The sequence below is a fragment of the Squalius cephalus genome (assembly GCF_949319135.1).
Source record: "Squalius cephalus genome assembly, chromosome: 9".
NCBI lineage: Eukaryota > Metazoa > Chordata > Actinopteri > Cypriniformes > Leuciscidae > Squalius > Squalius cephalus.
In genome coordinates this window covers 29416960-29436717 of record NC_137130.1, presented here as the reverse complement: position 1 = coordinate 29436717, position 19758 = coordinate 29416960, and the positions used below count along the sequence as shown (strand labels likewise).

Sequence of the window (19758 nt, the reverse complement as noted above, 5' to 3'; positions counted from 1 at the left end):
CTGTTGTAATGTATTGGGAATGGAAACCCAGAATGTAAAACCCATCATCAGAAACATGCATTAGCAGAACTTTGTCTGTCCGTCTGTCTGTCTTACACGTTGTTATTTTCAATATACCATATTATAGATGCGTTGTTTAGATTTAAGAACCGTGAGCCCAGCCGTGGGTGGAGAATTTTTTTTACCGAGAACCATTACACCCAACACCTCTATTGAAAATGCAGTAAAAAAGCCAATACACACAATACCTCACTTAAATATTGTTTTAATGTATCAGTTTGTTGCAGACAATGTAATTTTCTCTTCAAATAGTGCATAACAACACACATGTTGAGATGTTACTTCATTGCTATCACTTGTAAATAACGCAAAGCAGTTCTGATCACTGATAATCGCATCAACCGTAGTAATAAACAATACAGCAAAACTGTACAGCATATACCATCATATCCATCCCTATTATACAGCTAACGTTTGTCCCATTCATCAATGCATCCCCTGATAGGCTTAACTCATAAATTAGTCTTCATTTTTGTCTATCTGCCGATAACAAAGGATGATGTAATGCAGAGAAGGTCATTCATTTTTAGGCGGACACCACAAAGAAATCTACCCCCCTGTGTTCGGCCAATGACATCAGACATCTGAAGTCAGTAAGAAGCAACACATCTATGAGCCATGCCTAGTACCCCAATACAGTTCCAAGGGCTGTGTGATTAATCGTAATTCATTTTTCAATTTCGATTTTGACTTCCAACTATTATAAAAACAAGATAATCGATGCAAAACTATTATTGTGCCACTACCATACCGTCCCGCGCAGTGAGTGCATCTTCCTTTCCTTCACAGCGGTGCACTTTTGTTCCTCACTAAAAGCCCAAGCTTGACACCCAAATGTAAAGTGTTGTAAAATGCGCCGTTGCTAAACTGCGCGACGTGCTTGTTATTAAACAGTGTTATTAAAAGCGTATTAAGCCGCGAAAAGAGATACTGGCGAATAAGCAAAGTATATTGTGAGCATAATAAATCTGCTGCAGTCATTATTGTTAATCGAACAACAAAAGACAAAGATAAAATCACACACTGCTCTTGAATGAATAAACTGTAGTTTTTATAAGGATTAGTCTATATTTAATGTATACAGCAGTGTTATTTTACATTTGATCACTTTATTTCATTTTTGTTGTAGGCTATACTTAGCTGAATACCACTGTTAGTACTTCTTCCTGAATTTTATTTTTTTAAGTTTATTTAATTTGTATTTTTTCTGTTGTGTTTGTAATTTAGGCTAGTTTATTTGTTCTTATTGTATAGCTAACTGTTTACTGTTTTGAGGACTTTTACTTACATTATTTAACCTAGTATTAGTTTTTGCTGAAGTCTTGATAATTGTGAAATTTCACAGACATTTAAAATTACTCATATCACAAAATAAGACTAATGATATCACCCACCAATAATAGTGTTAAATAATCGGGATTTCAATATTGAGCAAAATAATCGTGATTAGGATTTTTACCATAATCGAGAAGCCCTAACACTTCCTGTGATTTGCTATCAGTGTTGCAAAGCAAGAACAGCATGGTTGAGGTGTTACCCCACTAGAGTCTCTGCTTCTGAAATCTTGTCCTCATAAGTCACAGGTGTATCACACTCGCTGACTGAGAATGGAGGAGGACTGACAGAATACCAGACTGCCTCTGACTTTGCTCTCCACTACAATGTCCTGAATTTGCAATGCCCTACTTTGGCAGTAAATGAATGTGAAGCTCACTGAAGTAAATCATGTTGGCCCATAGTTTAAAGGAGAAAAAGATTTACATCAATTCAGTAAACACAGACTGTTCTGCGTCCTCTTTCTTATTGTATTAGTCATTTAGGTATAGAGGAGCCCCAGAAAAAAACAACAATTCAAACTATGTAACTGAAGCCAGTTTCCTGCACCACATTACAGTGATGAAGCAAATCTACAGCGACAAAATGGAGCAAAATAAAGACAAGATAACATGGTTTTCTATTAAGTTGTCCTTGACAGCAAACGAGTTTGTTCATTTAATATATAACAAGCAGGGCTCGACAGTGTGAGCGTTTCACTCGCATTTTATGAAATTGAAGGTTATAATATGTAAAAATTGAAGCAACCTCATTTTTAAGGGTAGCATTTTACAGAGCCAAAACTATTAAGGTGATGATACACAGGGCAACTTTTTGGGCAATGTTGCTGGGCAATTTTGCCATCAACGGGCAACCAGATGAGACACAGGGTCCATGACCAATCTAAATTATCCAGATATATATTTATTGCCTATTTTCAATGGGAAAGTGCCCACACAACAATCGATTGGCAAGATTGACCAGCAACATTGCTCAAAAAGTTGCCCTGTGTATCATCACCTTTAGCCTAAAATTTGTTGCTATTTATTTTTAATCAAACAATTTTATGCAAACTGCACATCAGGCAGTTTTTGCATTAACTTCTAAATCTAATTAGGCTATTAATGAATATTTTGTCTAGTTTACCATTCTTAAAACAAGATACAGTACAGTGCTATGCATAAGTTTAGACACCCATACTAAAGTTGACTAAAAAGTGGAATAAAAAATCATCTTTTGGAAACTGAACTTAATGCCTTAATTTAAAAAATTAGGAAAAATCCAACCTTTAAGGACACCAATTTTCTTTGTGAATGAATAATGTATCGTAAATAAATAAATGTTCTTCCTTAAAATACAGGGTGCATAAGTTTGGACACCCCTATGTTAAATTCCCATAGAGGCAGGCAGATTTTTAAGTATTTTTTTTTATTATTTTTTTAGGATACTATGCATCCTGATAAAGTTCCCTTGGCCTTTGGAATTAAAATAGCCCCACATCATCACATAGCCTTCACCATACCTAGAGATTGGCATGGTTTTATTTCAGTTAGCCTAATAGCTGGTTTGATTTGCATTGAGAGATGATCTTATGGAAAGTACTCCATGACAATCTCTAGGTATGGTGAAGGCTATGTGATGATGTGGGGCTATTTTAATTCCAAAGGCCAAGGGAACTTTATCAGGATGCGCTGTCTCCTAAAAATTTTTTTTTAAAAAATACTTACAAATAAAAATCTGCCTGCCTCTATGGGAATTTAACATAGGGGTGTCCAAACTTATGCACCCTGTATTTTAAGGAAGAACATTTATTTATTTACGATACATTATTAATTCACAAAGAAAATTGGTGTCCTTAAAGGTTGGATTTTTCCTAATTTTTTAAATTAAGGCATTAAGTTCAATTTCCAAAAGATGATTTTTTATTCCTCTTTTTAGTCAACTTTAGCATGGGTGTCTAAACTTATGCATAGCACTGTATATTCAAAAGTTTGGAGTCAGTAATATTTTTTTGAAAGAAGTCTCTTATGCTTACCATTAAAGATAAAAACAAAATATTATTACAATTTAAAATAACTTTTTAATTGAATATGTTTTAAAATATTTATTCCTGTGATGCAAAGCTGTTTTTACTCCAATTCATTGTTGAAATATAATCATTTACATTTTCATGACAGATATTTTAAACATACATTCAAAAATTAAGACCACTACTTAAATAAATACAATGAATATATAGGTGAATATAGTGCATATATTTAGCGAAAGAGTTCATTTCTCATGTTTCGGTAAGTTGTACAGTATCTCTCAACATGCCTTCAGATGTTCATTCATGTTTATTAGGAAGAGATGATCGTGTTCACTCGTTGCTGCTTAAACTGAGGCGCCTATATATCTGGTGATCTGTAAAGCCACATTAAAGTGCATCAAAATGGCATTTACTGTTTGAATTTGTGATAAAAATGGACAAAACTTGTTGAAAATGACAGTTTCTTGTCAAAAGTAACAAAACTCAGAGCTTATTGCGATTATTGGTGGTGGTTAATGGTGGTTAGGCTACAACACTGTATTCGTTTTGAACGCATAAGACACACGAAAATTAGCAGGACAAATACGTGTACCGCTAAACCTCTAATTACGGTACTATTTAATCAAATGTCAAGGAAGAAAAACATTTTTTTTTGTATTCGCTATGGTGTTCATCACAGCACCAAAAACTTAAAAACTTATAGATTTAAGGATGTTTATTTTCAAACTAAAACATTTTAATATTTTAATCTGGACTACAACATGCCCTAGATATTGATTGAATATGTTCTGATTCTTTATTGTTCAGTCACACTTTACAATAAGGCTCCATTATTTAAAGGTGAAAAATACTTCTAAAGCATTTATTAAACTTAGTTAACTTAATTTCAAAATTGAACAACACTTTGTTCAAATCAAAAATTGTAACAATTGTTTAATGGATCTGAGCTAACATTAACTAACAGTTGTATTTTCTAAACTAACTTTAACATAGAATTATAACTTCTGTGACAAATGTAGCTATTTGCTCATTGTTAATCTGTTAATGCATTGACTAACGTTAACTAATACGACCTTATTGTAAAGTGTTACCTATTGTTCTTTATAATTCTTTTGCAATTTATTCTGTTTGAAACATTTGTAGGGCCCTATAATTTCCTCGATCACGGAATCGCGGAATTGGCAAATTAACGCGGAATCTAGTGTCAACGCGGAATTTTACATATTTGGAATAAAATTCTGTTTTTGTGTGGGAGAAAAATGTCTGTCTGAGGAAAATCGCATATTACTGATGTAAGAATTGATAAATTAGGAAATTCCGGACAGTCTGTTTTGGTGGTGACCAGACCCTGAGAGGACAAAAGGACCTCTCAGGAGATTACCATTTGAACTGGCCCTTGTGCACCATTGAGAAGAAAGTCTCACCTCAGAGTCATCTTAATCTACATCTCGTTCCCTCTCCCTTCACCCCCTCTCTCTCAAGCTCAGATGATCACCTGATTTCACCCAAGAAAATGTACAGTTTAATGTGAATGATTATCACAGAGTATTTTCATGTTTGGTATCGTTTAAAATGTCACAGTGCGACTGGTACAAATGTCTCATTTCAGAATAAATAAAACACAAGGTAATAAGGTTTTAAGAGTTTATGGATAACTGACACACAAAGGAAGATGGTCTCTCAAACAAATGGTCTCCCTACACCCAGAGGTGCTACCTCTGAATGCAAATTTCATTTGTTAGCACATGTTTCCATGTGAAAGAGGTCTGGCTATTTAATGAAATTCAGCAGGGAGATCGGGGCCTTTTTCTGTACTTCAGATCGGTCCGTGAGGCTGAGAGAGAGAAATCTCTCAGCCTCATGTATTTCTTAAAGTTGGGTTTGCATCTTCTCTCTATTCCAGAGCATTTGATGTTTTGTATCGATTATCTTTGAATTGATTATGAAATTGGCATGATACATTTACCTGACATAATAAATTGTTACATTTGATTATTCTAACTGACTTTGACATTATTTTCATTGAAGAGTTAAACGGAATAGTCAAACATTCGCTCACTTTTAGTGAGGCACAGATATTATTAAAACCTTTCATTTATGGAGTCAGATGAAATAAACGAGTAAATATATGATTAATGTATTACAAATGTAACCAACCAATACTTTGCATGAGTGAGGACAGAACACGTGATACCTTCCCCGTGTATTGGCGAACCGGCAATTGGACCAATATAGCGGGCCTTACACTGAAAGAACGAGCAGAGAGAGAGGCCCGGTCGCGCGCGTCTTCAAACTGTCTTGTTCTCTCACTCCCTCGCGCTTATTAATCTAAATCAATTGAGAATTGACACAATGGTAAAAGATCGGAAGAACGAAGTTTCACGTGGAGGATATTTTTTTTCCTGAATTAGGCTACCGCTGGGTGTGAATTGTGCAAAAAAAAACTTTTTTACCTTGCCTTCTTCTCTGAAAAGCGTTCCGCCCATTCAGCTGACATAAAAACACTTTCAATAAACTAAACAAAACCTATCCAATGATGAAATGTTTTCTGTGTTGACAAATCTTGTGCGATGTCCTAACTGCCGGGATAATCACACAACACGTACAAGTCTGCTAATGATACGTCCGATTCGCGAACTAATGACTCCTTTGAACCGATTCACTTTAATGAATGGTTAAAACAACTGATCTGTCCAACACCGAATCGGTTCGGTGTATAACAAAATCGGTAACACTTTACAATAAGGTTCCATTTATTAAACTCTAGTTAACTAGATCATTTAACATTAGCCTAACTATTAATAAACTGCACTTCTACAGCATTTATTAATCTTTATTAATGTTAATTTCACCATTTAGTAGCCTACATTATTTAAATGAAAAGTTGTATTTGTTAACATTAGTTAGCTTAATGCACTGTGTGAAGTAACATAATAAAAATACAGGGTTAGGGTTAACTAAGATTAACAAAGATTAATAAATACAGTAACAAATGTATTGCTCGTGGTTCATGTTAGTTAGCCTAATACATTCACTAATGTAAACAAACCAAACCACATTTAACACATCTTAAAGGGTAACTAAACCCCTGGTCAGAGCCTGACTCCACCCACTGTCAATATTTGAAAAATGCTAGAAAAGTGGGCAGACCCCAGCAGAGATAGAGGGGACGAACCGTGAGCGGGGGGGGGGGGGGGGGGGGGGGGGGGCGTGCACCTGAGACCTGCTGTCAGACTCTAAAATGGAGTTTGCTCACAGGGTCGCAAGACGACGTAAAGTACATGCATCTGATGAGTTTTATCAGAGCCCGTCATTCTCTGGTTTTATCAAGTTGATGTCAATAGCGCGCGCTCTCTATATATAGGCATATTCATATTTTGCCGCTATGTGAAAAAATCCAGCAAAATGCGCCGACACGTTTGTCGACCCCAGAGGAATAACTTTAGCCTAACCATAAATTGTGATTAAAATATATATGATCACTCACATCAAGACGCCGCTGCGATGGTGGAGTCCATGCAGGAGGAGCAGCGTTTGTCACTGCGTCGCTTTTCAGCGCAAGCTGTGTGGAGAAGCCCATTTCCACCTCTATTGCGTTGGAGAAGCAATCCCGCGAAAATGCAGGTTTCACACTCACGGTCTTCCAGGCCAAGTGCATGCAAACACTGGCGCCTATTTTCCAAGTCTGCTGGAAAGTTATGCAGTCCAGCAGTGCTGTTGCAACCAGCAACACTACACCTACCCTCCTGACCACTGTACACAGATAAATCTACGCTAGCTCATACCAAGGGCGTGGTGAGCTCGTACCAGGGGCGTGGTAGAGCTGGAACCTGCTTACGTCACCTGCCACCTTTTACGTCACTTGCCACCGCAACATCCAATAGGAAAATTCAACTGCAGTAGCCACCGTTCAACCTTAAGAGGGCAGCACTCAGACGTTTTTACACCATATATTGCAAAATTAAAACACTTTATACCCAAATGTCAAAAAAGTTACTCGAATCAATGAACAGCACTAATAAAGCCTCATTTTTACAGATCATTAAATAAAAAAAGTTGGTTTAGGGTTTAGTTACCCTTTAAAATGAGAATTTTGTTTGTTACCTCAAAAAATTTAGGGTCATTCCTATTTTATTTGTGTACATTTTAGTCATTAACATTAAAAACACTCTTTTTACGACTAAAATAACAGTAAAGGGTAAAAAAAAAACTGAATTCCCAAAAATTAAAATGGAAAAAACGGAATTTGCAAAAATTAAAACGGAAAAAAACGGAATTTGGGAAAAAATAAAACGGAATTTGGGAAAAAATCAAATGGATTTTATAGGGCCCTACATTTGTTTACTTTATACATTTGTGTTTTGCTTTATTGTATTTAAATGTTCAGTTCTTTTAGTTAAAAGAACTGAACATTTAAGTTAAGAAAATAAAGTTAAGAAAAAGTTGTTATATAAAACTGTTATAGTACGAAAACACTTTTTTAAACTTACTTCAATATCGTGATAATACCGTATACCGTGAGAAAAGCTTCAGCAATTATCGCAACATGAAATTTGATACCGTCACATGCCTAGTAGTGTATTGCAGTTTTTAAGTTTGGTTTGAATATCGTTACACCACTAAAGTTAACCACAGGTAAAACCAAGTATTGCACCTCACTCCCATGTTTCTATGGTATTTGTAAGAAAAAAAACATAGCCTAAAGACATTTAGTATAATACAAATCACAAAAACTGCTATAGCCCTTAGTATAAAAAATACTGTAAATATATTACATTACTCAGTTAATACATTTAATGTCTACATTAATAATATAATAATATTCAATATGAATATCCCACATTTCTGCCACAATACCATGGTTAAAGTCTGTGATACTAAAGTAAATCCATGGTAAATGTTGGTGGTTTGTGGATTGAAAAGCCTCTAACTGGACCGCTGTGGCTTAATGTTTCTCCTGTTTTCTGAGTCAGTGTTGTTGAGAACATCAGCGCCATTTTATCTGACTTGGTTTAAATCTTGATTTGTATGGTTTGTGTAACTATGCACCGAACTCGAACACTTTTCACTGGATCTCACAGTGATCCTGTTAGTCTCACAGTTGTTAGCAGTCATGTGATTAAGACGATCATCAAGTAAATGCATTCGCTGTAAGCTCGCACTGAAGTGTGTTTTGAGCCGAGCTGATAAAAGGCCTTTGTGGTGCGGTTCAAACGTGGCACAGCAGCTCTGTTTCGTTACGCTCTTGGAGCGTTTGATGTGTGTATTTATACATACATACATATATATATATATATATATATTCATGTAAAGACATGTCACCTGTTACGCTTATGACTGAAAATTGCAATAAAAGACACTAGCCTCAGAAAGCAGCCCTGAGAACTAGCGACAGAAGTACTGTGCTCACCAAAGAGGACTTCTGCTGTTTTGCCCCAGACTCCAATGCCATTTGTTCATTCAATAACAATGCAATCAGCCACATACTGAGCAAGTTACCAAGGGACATAAGCACTTGGAAGAATAACCTTTAACAAAACCATAATTGAGCAATGTAAGGAAAGGAGACAATACAGAATATAGACCTAATGGCCAAAGAACAGACAATAAAGTCTAGTATACGAGCATGAAACGGGAGGGGATGTTTCAAATGACCACATCAGTTGTGGTTAACTGCTACCTCAAGAAAGACAATGAATGTACTTTGAACAGCATAAGGAGTTTCCATTTTATCAAAGACATCGTTTTGGTGGACAAACTTTACCATTTCTTCAAACTCAATACCAAAACATATTCATAAATTGATTCTACACTTAATGACCAGAGATTACTATAAGTGAGTCATTCATAAGGTGCAGCTCTGTAACACTTTAGCACCAAACCTAACACACCCGTTCTTTATTAGACAGCTGGTATGAAGATGTTATCCATTTTTTTCTGCGGCAAATTTGATTGATACTACAATGCCTCTATGTCAGTAAAGGGGGTGACAATTATGAATCTCGCTGTGGTGATATCAATCATAGGTTGATCATAGCAACATTTGGTGACTTTCAGCTGTAGGCAAACCGTGGCGCAAGAACTTAGCTAAATAAAACACAGAGGGGCCTGAATGTTGTATTTAGAATGTGAAAAGCCAGTTGTCTGTTCAAAGGTACATGAGTCATACTGTATACAATTTACCCACAAGTCCCACCACTGTTGCCCTGAAAGGTCAAGAGTTAAATAATATCAGCTGCAAGGAAAACGGTGGCGAAATGAGAATAGCTAGATCACCCTTGCAAGTATAAATGTTACAAACTAAGTTTCATTATAAGTTAGGGATGTAGGGCTGTAACGATTCCTCGATTAAAATGGAGTACTCGACTTAAAAAAAATCCTGAATTACAATTTAATCGTGTCGAGTAACCAGCAACATACCGGAAGTGGCACATTCCAAGGACGAGAATCCATGAACTGCATTATTAGATCGTTTTCTAAGGCTGCACTATGTAGGCCTATTAAATGTAAAAACCATACTATAGCATAGTGCTATAGTGAATTCACAAAGGCTGTGATTCAATTAAATATATATGCCCTGCGTGTTTTATATATATACACTTTAATTATTTACATGCGTGTAGGTTATGTGCATCTCAGAGAGGCTCTGTTCACAGTAAATGCTGCTCCACGTTGAACTGTTATCATTTACATGCATAGAGCTCAAACTCCATCTCTGCATGCTAAGTTTGGGTTGCTTATAACGTTCATCTGGGAAAGCAATGTGTGCCATTTCATCAGATTTGTAACGTAAATTATTTACAAACCTACGCCAACACAGGAGAATAAATCTATGTGTTTCTAAATATGCAAACTGTAAATCGCGATTTCAAAATAAAAGTTTAAACCCTCGCTCGTGTTTTAATGTCCACATATTCTTATTCAAGAAAAAACTGTGGATGTAGCATTTTTATCGTAAAAAAAGTGGCCAAATATTAAAGATTAAGTTAACATTTGAATTAAATGTCATTTGGCCAATATTAAATAAGGATTTGACCTACTGTAAAGTGGGACAACAATAACACCAGGCTGTTGGCGCCCTATGCAGGCATTTGTAATAATACGTAATAGGGATGAACCGATACAACTTTTTCCATAACGAGTCTGATATTGATACTTACTTCTTTTTTTATTTTTTATTTAACAAAACAAAAGGTTACAAGTATAGTAGGTGAACAAAAGAAGAAAGAAAGGTAAAAGGGGACACATACAAACATGCACACACACAAATATACAGTACATATGTATGTATACACATATAGACACAAAAAGGACATTAGGATAAGTTACATGCATGGTTACACTGTTACAAAATGAGTTTAAAGAAAACCAACATGTTTCTATTTCATATTTTGTGATAGTTGTAGAGTATTGGAATGCAATGAGGAATCAGGCATCTATGTAGTGAAGGAATAGAGACCAGCCCTGGTTGAAGATATCGAGTTAGATTTTACAGATGCTGCAAGTTTTTCCATATTGCAATGTATTGTTAAGAGACTGATTCAAAAGTAACCTGTATTCTCACAGGAACTAATCCTTTTATTGTTAATAAAACAACAAAACACAAAGAGAAAATCACTCACTGCTCTTGATTGAGAACTTTAAAAGTAGCTTTAATAAGAATCAATGTATAATTTATACAGTGATGTCTATGTAGTATTTTATTTTTATATTTGTTCATTTAATTGCTTTCTTGAATGCTACTCTTAAATCCACCTACTGTAGCTGAGAAAATAAAGCACTGTTTATTTCATTTGTATATGTCGTGTAGCCTATTTTTATTTGCGCCACTTTGGCCTAATTGTCTGCCATTCTTTTCTTTTTTTCATATTTTGTTACCTTGTAAGGCTTTGTTTTTAAAATAGGGAAATTAGTTTGGCTGTAATGCTCAGTCACTTGCAAAACAGTAAAACCAACATGAAAGAGAATCGTGGTAAAATCGTGAATCGTGATTTTCCTGAAAAAAATTCTGATATATTTTTGCCATATCGCCCACCCCTAGCTGTGACTATATTTAGTTTAATACATATATATATATATATATATATAACACTAAATAGATACATTTGCTTCATAGACAGCCTTCTCTTTTATCACCAATGAAGGTAGGGCTGCAACAACTAAAATCGATTATTATAGATAATGAAAATAATCGACAACGAATTTGATTATCGATTAGACGCATCTGAACGCTGTGCTCGTAAACCAGACAGTCACGACGCTTTATAGTTGTGAATAACCCATTTCTATGGACAAAAAACACATGGAAAATCAATGAGGAAGCAGAGTGAACTGCTTCGGGAAAGGTACATTATCCAAGTTGTCCTAAAACACGAGAATGCTTTATATTTATAAGCGCTTCAAACAAAAGTATAAGTATTTACCACGTTTTGCCCTGTCGTGTTAATGCCTCTGACACGTGTTTTCCTCAGCGCACAACTTACATTTTATAGTTATATCCTTATCTGAAAATGTTAGAAAGTTCCGTGAGCATTCCAATTTTGCACATACTGACAACAAGCGAGTCTTGTTAAACTTCAATGACTTCGATGAACGAGCGTCGGTGCGCGCATGCTCGTCAAACAGACGGAGCGCAGTAGAATAGGACAGCTAGGAAACAAAAACAAATAAATGCAAGTTTGTTATAATAAAGCATTTGTTCTACCAAAAATGCAATGGTACGATGTCATACCTGCCTGTCTACCTGCGCAGACATCACACGTTATCAACACATTTCATGCTATGCAGAGCTACAGCAGCCAACTTTTACAGTTCCTCCTGAACTACAACAACAAGCTTATGCTCTGTTCACGCCATAACTACTGTAATTTGTAAAAGACGGAAACCCGTGACGTTTTACTCAAGAGTGGTTTGTGACTGGAACTTATGCATTTCAATGGCAACACTATTAACGGTGAAATGAATCTGCAGCAGTCAGGTGTTATAGGTCAGTGCTCTTTAAGTTGTTTATGTTCATTATTATTGTAATGTTATGTGCTTTGAGACATGAGGTAGTTTAACGCCGTCTCTCATCTTGTGGCGCCTTGCAGATTCAGCTGTGCGCATTCAGGTATTTTGAAGAAGCTGTGGCTTTTGGAGACGCTCTGAAGTGAGGCTGGTATCTCATGCTTTCAAAGCTAACGTGCTATTGCTGGCCATGTCGAAAATTGCCTACCCCACCCTTAACTGATGAAATAATAATTATTATTTATTTAACACCATATACAGTGAAAAAGTTAAATCTTCTGAGACCGTTTTCATACTGTGAAAATCTTATACTGTTACAACCCTAGTGGCACCCAAAAGATAATTTGCCGCCAATTTTTATCCCTCATAGACCTTATGTAGCCCCGCCCCTTTTCAGCGCTGCGCTCATTGTCTTTTGTCTTCCGGTCTGTATTTTCACAGCGATCTTGCGTATTTATGAATGAATGGCTCGTTTAAAATCTTCCCGGTCTACTGACATTTGTCAAGACATCTGCTTTAAACACTACAATCCTCATGATAACTTTTGTCAACTTTGCAATAAGTAAATCCACTTCACCAGCTAATTACTCCTCGACAGCGATGCCATTGAAATACTTCGAGCGACCGCAAAAACTAAAGTTCAAAGACAATATTCTAAAGATGGCTGCGTGCTTGTTTCTCTGCCACATAAGGTCAACAGGAGCCAATTTTCTGGAGCCCTGTATTGAGATTTTCTTTTTTTGGCTGGATCGCCCAGTCTTAGTCATCAGTCGCACAAAGCTGTCTGGGATTGTGTAATATCACAGATAAGGAATGGAGTCGAAGCAGAAGGGCAGTAAACTCATGAATTCATATCCTGATCCATCAAACAAAGCAAACTGAAGTGCTTGAACACTGACAGACACATCAGCAGTTTGTCTTGAAGCCGAGCCTTCCCTGCTGGAGGAACTCCACCCATCTGTTTATAAGCAAACAAAGGCACGGAGCTCCTTTTAAGGTGACTGTGGCAGAGAAGGAGAAATATAAATGAGATTTTACTCCTTAGCCAGCAGGGTTTTAGGGTGGAGGATTATTACAGCATATTCCCCTCTCCACTATCTACAATCACATTATTCTCTCTTACCGCTGCCTGTGAAGCACTCACATCCACTAGGGAAAACAGAGTGCCTGGGAAAGGATATCCAAACACAATCAGGCATTAACCCCCACACATGCTTTGGGGAATGGGAAGACAATACACAATATGCAATACGGGACATTTTGGGTCTCTGCCTATTTTCTGAGCGCTGGTTAACGCTGTAGACATAGCGAGACAAACCCGGCTGCCAGACACACCATAGGTGCTCATTGCAGGAGATGGAGGAAGCTGTTGCCATGGAAACGTGCAACACATGGGTCGCCATGCAACAGCCAATCGTGACCTCGCCACTCCCGCATTCTCCACCATGTGTGAGTGTTTACTGGTATCTTCTCAAATGTGATGACTAAAAGCATGAAAATATGTAGCCTATGTATAAATATGTATTCATATGTGCTGTATTGAGATCAAACTAATATTATAAATAAAAAAATATCTTAATGAAATTAAGAATTCCACCAAAATGGCCACATTTGGTAACAGAATCATTGTTATCTGATGTTAAAGATGCTATATTGCTGAGAAAGAAGTTTACAGTTTTTGAGATGACAAATCATTATGCATTTTGAGAGACTAAAGATAAAATACAGACAGATCCAGCAGAAGTCTATGGAAGCATTTGTCTTCAAAAATTACAATTATGCAAATTATGCTACCAAAAAATTATTTTAAACCATATAACTTTAATGTCTGATTGAATCAGCAAATGTGTAGCAATGAATCTTACAGTACTCAAAAGACGGATTATCAATCTTACCTTTGTTCTTGTTTTCACTTTTGATTTGACTTTTTGCCGCCTTTTTAGTTTCTTCTTGCTCAAAGCTTTCTTTCCCCTGGAAAATATTGGCACATGTTAGATCTGGGTTTGCAGTGTCAACTATCAATAATAAAATTATTAGAAAGGTATATCTAGATAATAACAGTTTGTTTAAAGGTCTACTCACACCAATTCACATTCAATTCAAATTTATTTGTATAGCGCTTTTCACAATACTTAATGTTTCAAACAGAATTTGTCTGTATTACAATTTAGAGTGATCTGTTATCAGAGGTGTCTAAGCAATGTATTTCAGAAATGTGCTAATATACAAATCATGCAGTTAGCAAACAATGTCTTAATTTAAGGAAGAAACAATGAGCTCAAAGTAATTATTACAAGTTGTGAACATAATGATTACAATATATGGAAAATATAGCATTTGGTGCATGTTGATTTATAGTTGGCACACCAAGAACAATAATAACGATAAAGATGTTTTAAAAACATTCTGTAAAAAAACATCATTTCACACCACAACTACAACGATAACGGAAACCCACAGAAAAACAATATCGTTGGAGCCACTTTCCAGCTGATGAAAGATAAAAACATTTACAGCCAATCAGAATCTGTCCTGCATGAGAGCACGAGAATATAAATCAGCAGATGACAAAACTGCAGAGCACACTTATAATAAACAGAATGTTTGAATGTATCAGACATGTGATCAGCAAATTATAAGCGACTCACACAGCGCTAACAGAGTAGCATTCACTGTGAATCAAAACTGAAAATGAAACTTTACTCTAAATCATGCAGCGTCAGAGCACATGAAGACTTAATGCAAAAATCTCTAAGTCTGTCTGACATTTTTCTTTTAAATGAGGATTTTCATGTTTTGAATTTTATTTTTATCAGTGACATTTTTGAAAATAAGGCATTTCAATAATTGACTAATAACCTTTTCATTGCCATTAAAGTGAAATCACTGAACCTAAACATAGGAGCCTGATAAAAATGCTCATTTAAAAGAAAAATGTCAGACAGAGGTTTTTGCATCTGAAGTCTACATATGAAGAGTTCAGATGCAAAAGCCTCTAAGTGCCATCTGAAATTTTCTTCTTGAATGATCATTTTTATCAAGCTCGTATATTTAAGTTCAGTAGTTTCACTTAAATGACAATTAATAGGTCATTTTCATTGCTATTTAAGTGAAACTACTGAACTTAAATATACAAGCTTGATAAAAATGATCATTCAAGAAGAAAATTTCCGATGGCACTTAGAGGCTTTTGCATCTGAACTCTTCATATATTCATAATTACATCCCTATCATTGCGATTTGAACGCACTAAGCCATATGACATTGACATTCTCACAAAATTGTCAAAATTCATCAAGTTAACGGGCAACTGGCCAGTAACACAGGTTCAATGCTGATTTTTACTCGCATTTGCCGCTTTGAACCCTGGCTAAGGGTGTCCCGCAGACGACACCGTGAGCTTGTGCAACGCTGTCTCCGTGCATAAAATACATGTAGGCTATTAGAAAACGTTACATTTTGCAGTTTATTTAGTAATTGTTTAAGGCTATTCGTGATATCAGTCATCACACAGTAACCACCCCCCCAACCAACCATTTTTGTCTCATATTTACACAGTTCACGTGGGTCTTACTTTTAAGGTTGAAAAATAGAGAAATCATTTCTCTGAGTATGAACCAGACAGTCCGTTTGAGGCTGACACTACTAACCTATTTGTCAGGTTTTCAATATCAATTCAATATACTAGTAAAAAGGTCCAGAGGTCATATATCACAGATATCTTAACAGGTCAGCATATGTAGCGGTGTGTCATCCCTGTAAAAACATGCATTTTTAATAAGCATGGATTGTAAGAGCAAAAATATACTATTTCAAGAACCCAGTTAAAAAAAATGGGTTGCTGGCATGTTAACAAAGCATGTTTTAAAGATTTTAAAGCATGTTAGCTGCAATAAAACAAAAGTTGGTCTTTTTTGCAAATAGACCTGTTAGTCTAACTCTAAATCAGTGGTTCTCAACTGGTATGGCCATAAAACCCACATTCACATATGTTCATTAAGCTAAGACCCAAATTTTTAGGCATTTGAATAAAGCAAATTTATTTCCAATGGTTGACAGTGACATACACATACACACACACAAGTACTGTCCCACTTTATTTAGCATACACATAAATTATAAGAATATCACTAATAGTGATGAATAAACAGTATAAGGTAATGCAATTAAAGTCCCAAACTTGTTTTTGTTAATACAATTAAGTTATTAAGTTTTTATGAGCCCCCACAGTCATTAAAAGTATAAAAAAATAACACAAAGTGAAAATAGTGAACACACAATAACATGAACTGTTAATAAAACATATGGACAGTAATCCTGATGAATAGATTGAACATCATACCGGCATACAAATCCTTCCGAGCCGACACACGACATACCAGTAACGTGATTTATTGGTACTTTTTGATAATTTCATGACTTAATTTACAATGTAACTATGACGTTACATGCTCATAATTTCATTTTCTCTTTATAGTTAACTACACTATAAAGAGCAAATGAAATTAAGCATGTACAAAAAAAATTCTGTAGCGAATTCTTTCAAGTAACGAAAATAAAATTTGAATATTATATGACACTGACATGTAGCCTAAAAACAAACCATTTTTCTTTACTTAAACTGCATCTGACAGGAGAGTCAACAGCTTCACACGTCAAAATAAAAGTCTCGCATCAGAAAAACACATAGAATTATGATTATTGTTGTTATTTCTTGGGCTGCACACCAACAGTTGAGAAACATTGGTCTAGTGGCAAATCCTTCACGAGGAACCGAGGAACAGCGACGGCAACAGCGGGCGATCATAGTTTCATTTTTAACAAGAGAGCGATCTGAATCTGCTATTATGTACAACCTTACGTAGGAATTGTGTTGAAGCTAGAGCTCGTGTATGGCAGTAAACAATGGGAAAACAAAACAGTAGCTGATTATATGCAGTGAAAAGTGAAAGCACAGAGGCTGCTTGTGATGAAGAGCTTGAAGGTTGGGAGGGGCGTTCAAGGGTTCAGCGCAATTTGCATTGACGCTAGTGATGTCATAAGTGGATGGTGCAAGTGTACACAACTAAACCACTTGTAAAAGGACTATTAAACCTCAAAGAAAAATTTGCATAAACAAGGTAGTAACAATATTCATGATCCTTTTTTCCTTAATCTCAAATATCTTTGTTTATTGACCTCTGGTCATTTAGCGCTTATTACTTTTGACTCTTGAGTTGTATGTGTGGGCTAAACCTTAATTAATGTTAATTTTGAACCCTTTTTTGTAGACTTTAAATACATAAAAGCAATTTAGTACATCTAAAAAATAAAAAATAAACAATGAGTTTGATTTATTGAATATCTTATTTAATATGCAACTGAAATAAATCAAATTATACTGTTTTATTTGCTAAAGAGTTCAATATAAAGGAATGTGAAGGTTTTATGGTAAAACGGAATGTCATTTTTACTTTGTCGTCTATTTAGATTTTTTTGCTAATTGTGAAACTGCGTATGAACTATGGACAAAGTAAAAGTATAAATATGAGCAGAAACAATAATGATGTGTACAGGTAGATCAATTTTAAGAGACTGCTCTGAGGTAGAGCTCGTCAGAGAGTGTGTGTGTGTGTGTGCGCGCGCGCTTCTCGCTACAGCAGGGTGACGTCAGGCAAAACAGAACCCAGCCCTTCGCATAAACGAGACACGGCTAACGTTAGAGCTCTGAATACATGCGATATAATTAATGTTGTTCAATAAGTCACATTATGAAAATGAAGTGGCTGGTTATTAACAATAATAACCTTAAACTTGCAATTCAGTGAAGAAGGATAATATATAAAACCTGAACTGGGACTATAAGACATTCCATAAGCCTGACAACAGTTCACGAGTCAAAATCCAGTCTTAAATGTACACAAATGTTGAGGTGAAAGGTTTAATTCTTCCTTCTTTGCACAACATACCATAGTCTATGCATTGTATTTGAAGCCAGTAAAATTACAGCATATATATCAAACTCATTCAGCTATGTCCTATTAGCACACCTAACGTTATATTAGTCTGGTTGTGCAAGACTGTTGTGTTAGCCGTGACAGCACAGGGGTGACGTTTTAAAAAAGTGCACAAATCAAAACCATCACAAACTGAGCTTTTCCGTTGACACGAACGAGATTAATCGAGTGTTTTCGCTGCGCTCGCTAATGTGTTATCGCTAAGGAAGTTAGCCGCATGCTAACTGCTAATACTGCTGCTGCACTACTGTTTGGGCTCAAATGAGCTCATGTTTAACCCACTGGGTTTTGTTTACAAACACATCCATCCGCACGGCATCACGACCCATCTCTCAACCTGAACCGAACATGTAAATCAGACCCACCTGCCGAGGTTTAGCCCCTGCTCTTTGTCGTTGATCGCGGTGGTGTATATCCTCCGGTAGCGCTCCGCCAGTGCTCGCCCTGAGAGAAGAAGCTGGTAGCGGCTCCGACAATCCGAGCGGGCCCCCACAACGGGACAGGAGCCCATCCCTGATCCGATCGATGCGAAGTCCTGTCCAGCTCCCGGAATAACCCTGACACCCAGCCCCATCGAGTGGGATGAGGAGGACACAATCCCGCTGCCACCGGCACCCGCTGCCGCCGCAGCAGCACACATCATCGTTTAGGGGAACAACGCATATATTAGATTACAAAGTCAATCAACAGAGCTAAAATTCCCGAGCACACCCCATATATCCGCTCCGCAAACCCGCAAAAACGCCCGGCGAATTACATCCGAGTATCTCCAATTAAAACGACGTTGACGGTTAGCCGCTCTGCTGCGACTGCGAAATACGCTTCAAAACCAACCGTTATTTCCTCGATTGCAGGCGGTCCGACCGCGTTCAACCGCCCGAAGAGAAGCGAGTCAAACGCGCGAGCTGACGTCCGTGCTTTGCGTTTATTCCTGCTGTTTTTCTTGACCCCGTAAAGACAGCAGCCCTAGCAGCGCTGCCATCTTAGCTTCATCATCCTTCCCTGTTCATGTCGCTGCTGACTGACTGTCAAGCATGCTGGGATACATTCCCATCCGTAGCACACACACCGGCTGTGGCTCAAAGCGCAGTGCGCGCACTACCTAGGCACTGTTTGGGCGGTCGGACGAAGATAATGAACCACGCGCACAGAGTGCTTTCTTGCTAGGGGACTCGGTAGGCTTTGAAACGCGACCGCTGTAGTAATGGAGCGGGCGAGTTTAATAACGCAGCTTTCAGATGCTTTAACGGTCGTTTCCTATCGCAGAAGAATTTGAATTTACTGCACGATTATAAAACACATCCAGGGCGATTATTTTCTTAGGGGTGCATGGTGAAGCGTACGTTAAATTTG

General features: G+C 36.8%; 1 protein-coding gene across 23 annotated transcripts in view; it reads right to left on the bottom strand.

Moving 5' to 3' along the window:
• The window catches only part of mycbp2 (MYC binding protein 2), a 109143-nt gene extending 89711 nt beyond the window's left edge, over window positions 1–19432 (bottom strand). For all 23 annotated transcript variants that reach the window (XM_079880710.1, XM_079880727.1, XM_079880731.1 and 20 more), the window contains exons 1-2: window positions 18771–19432; window positions 14305–14380 (exon numbers count right to left, since the gene is read on the bottom strand). In XM_079880710.1, the coding sequence (XP_079736836.1) occupies window positions 14305–14380; window positions 18771–19048 (354 nt within the window). In that variant the 5' untranslated portion in view covers window positions 19049–19432. The remainder of the gene's footprint in view (window positions 1–14304; window positions 14381–18770) is intronic.
• Window positions 19433–19758: the final 326 nt, after the last annotated feature.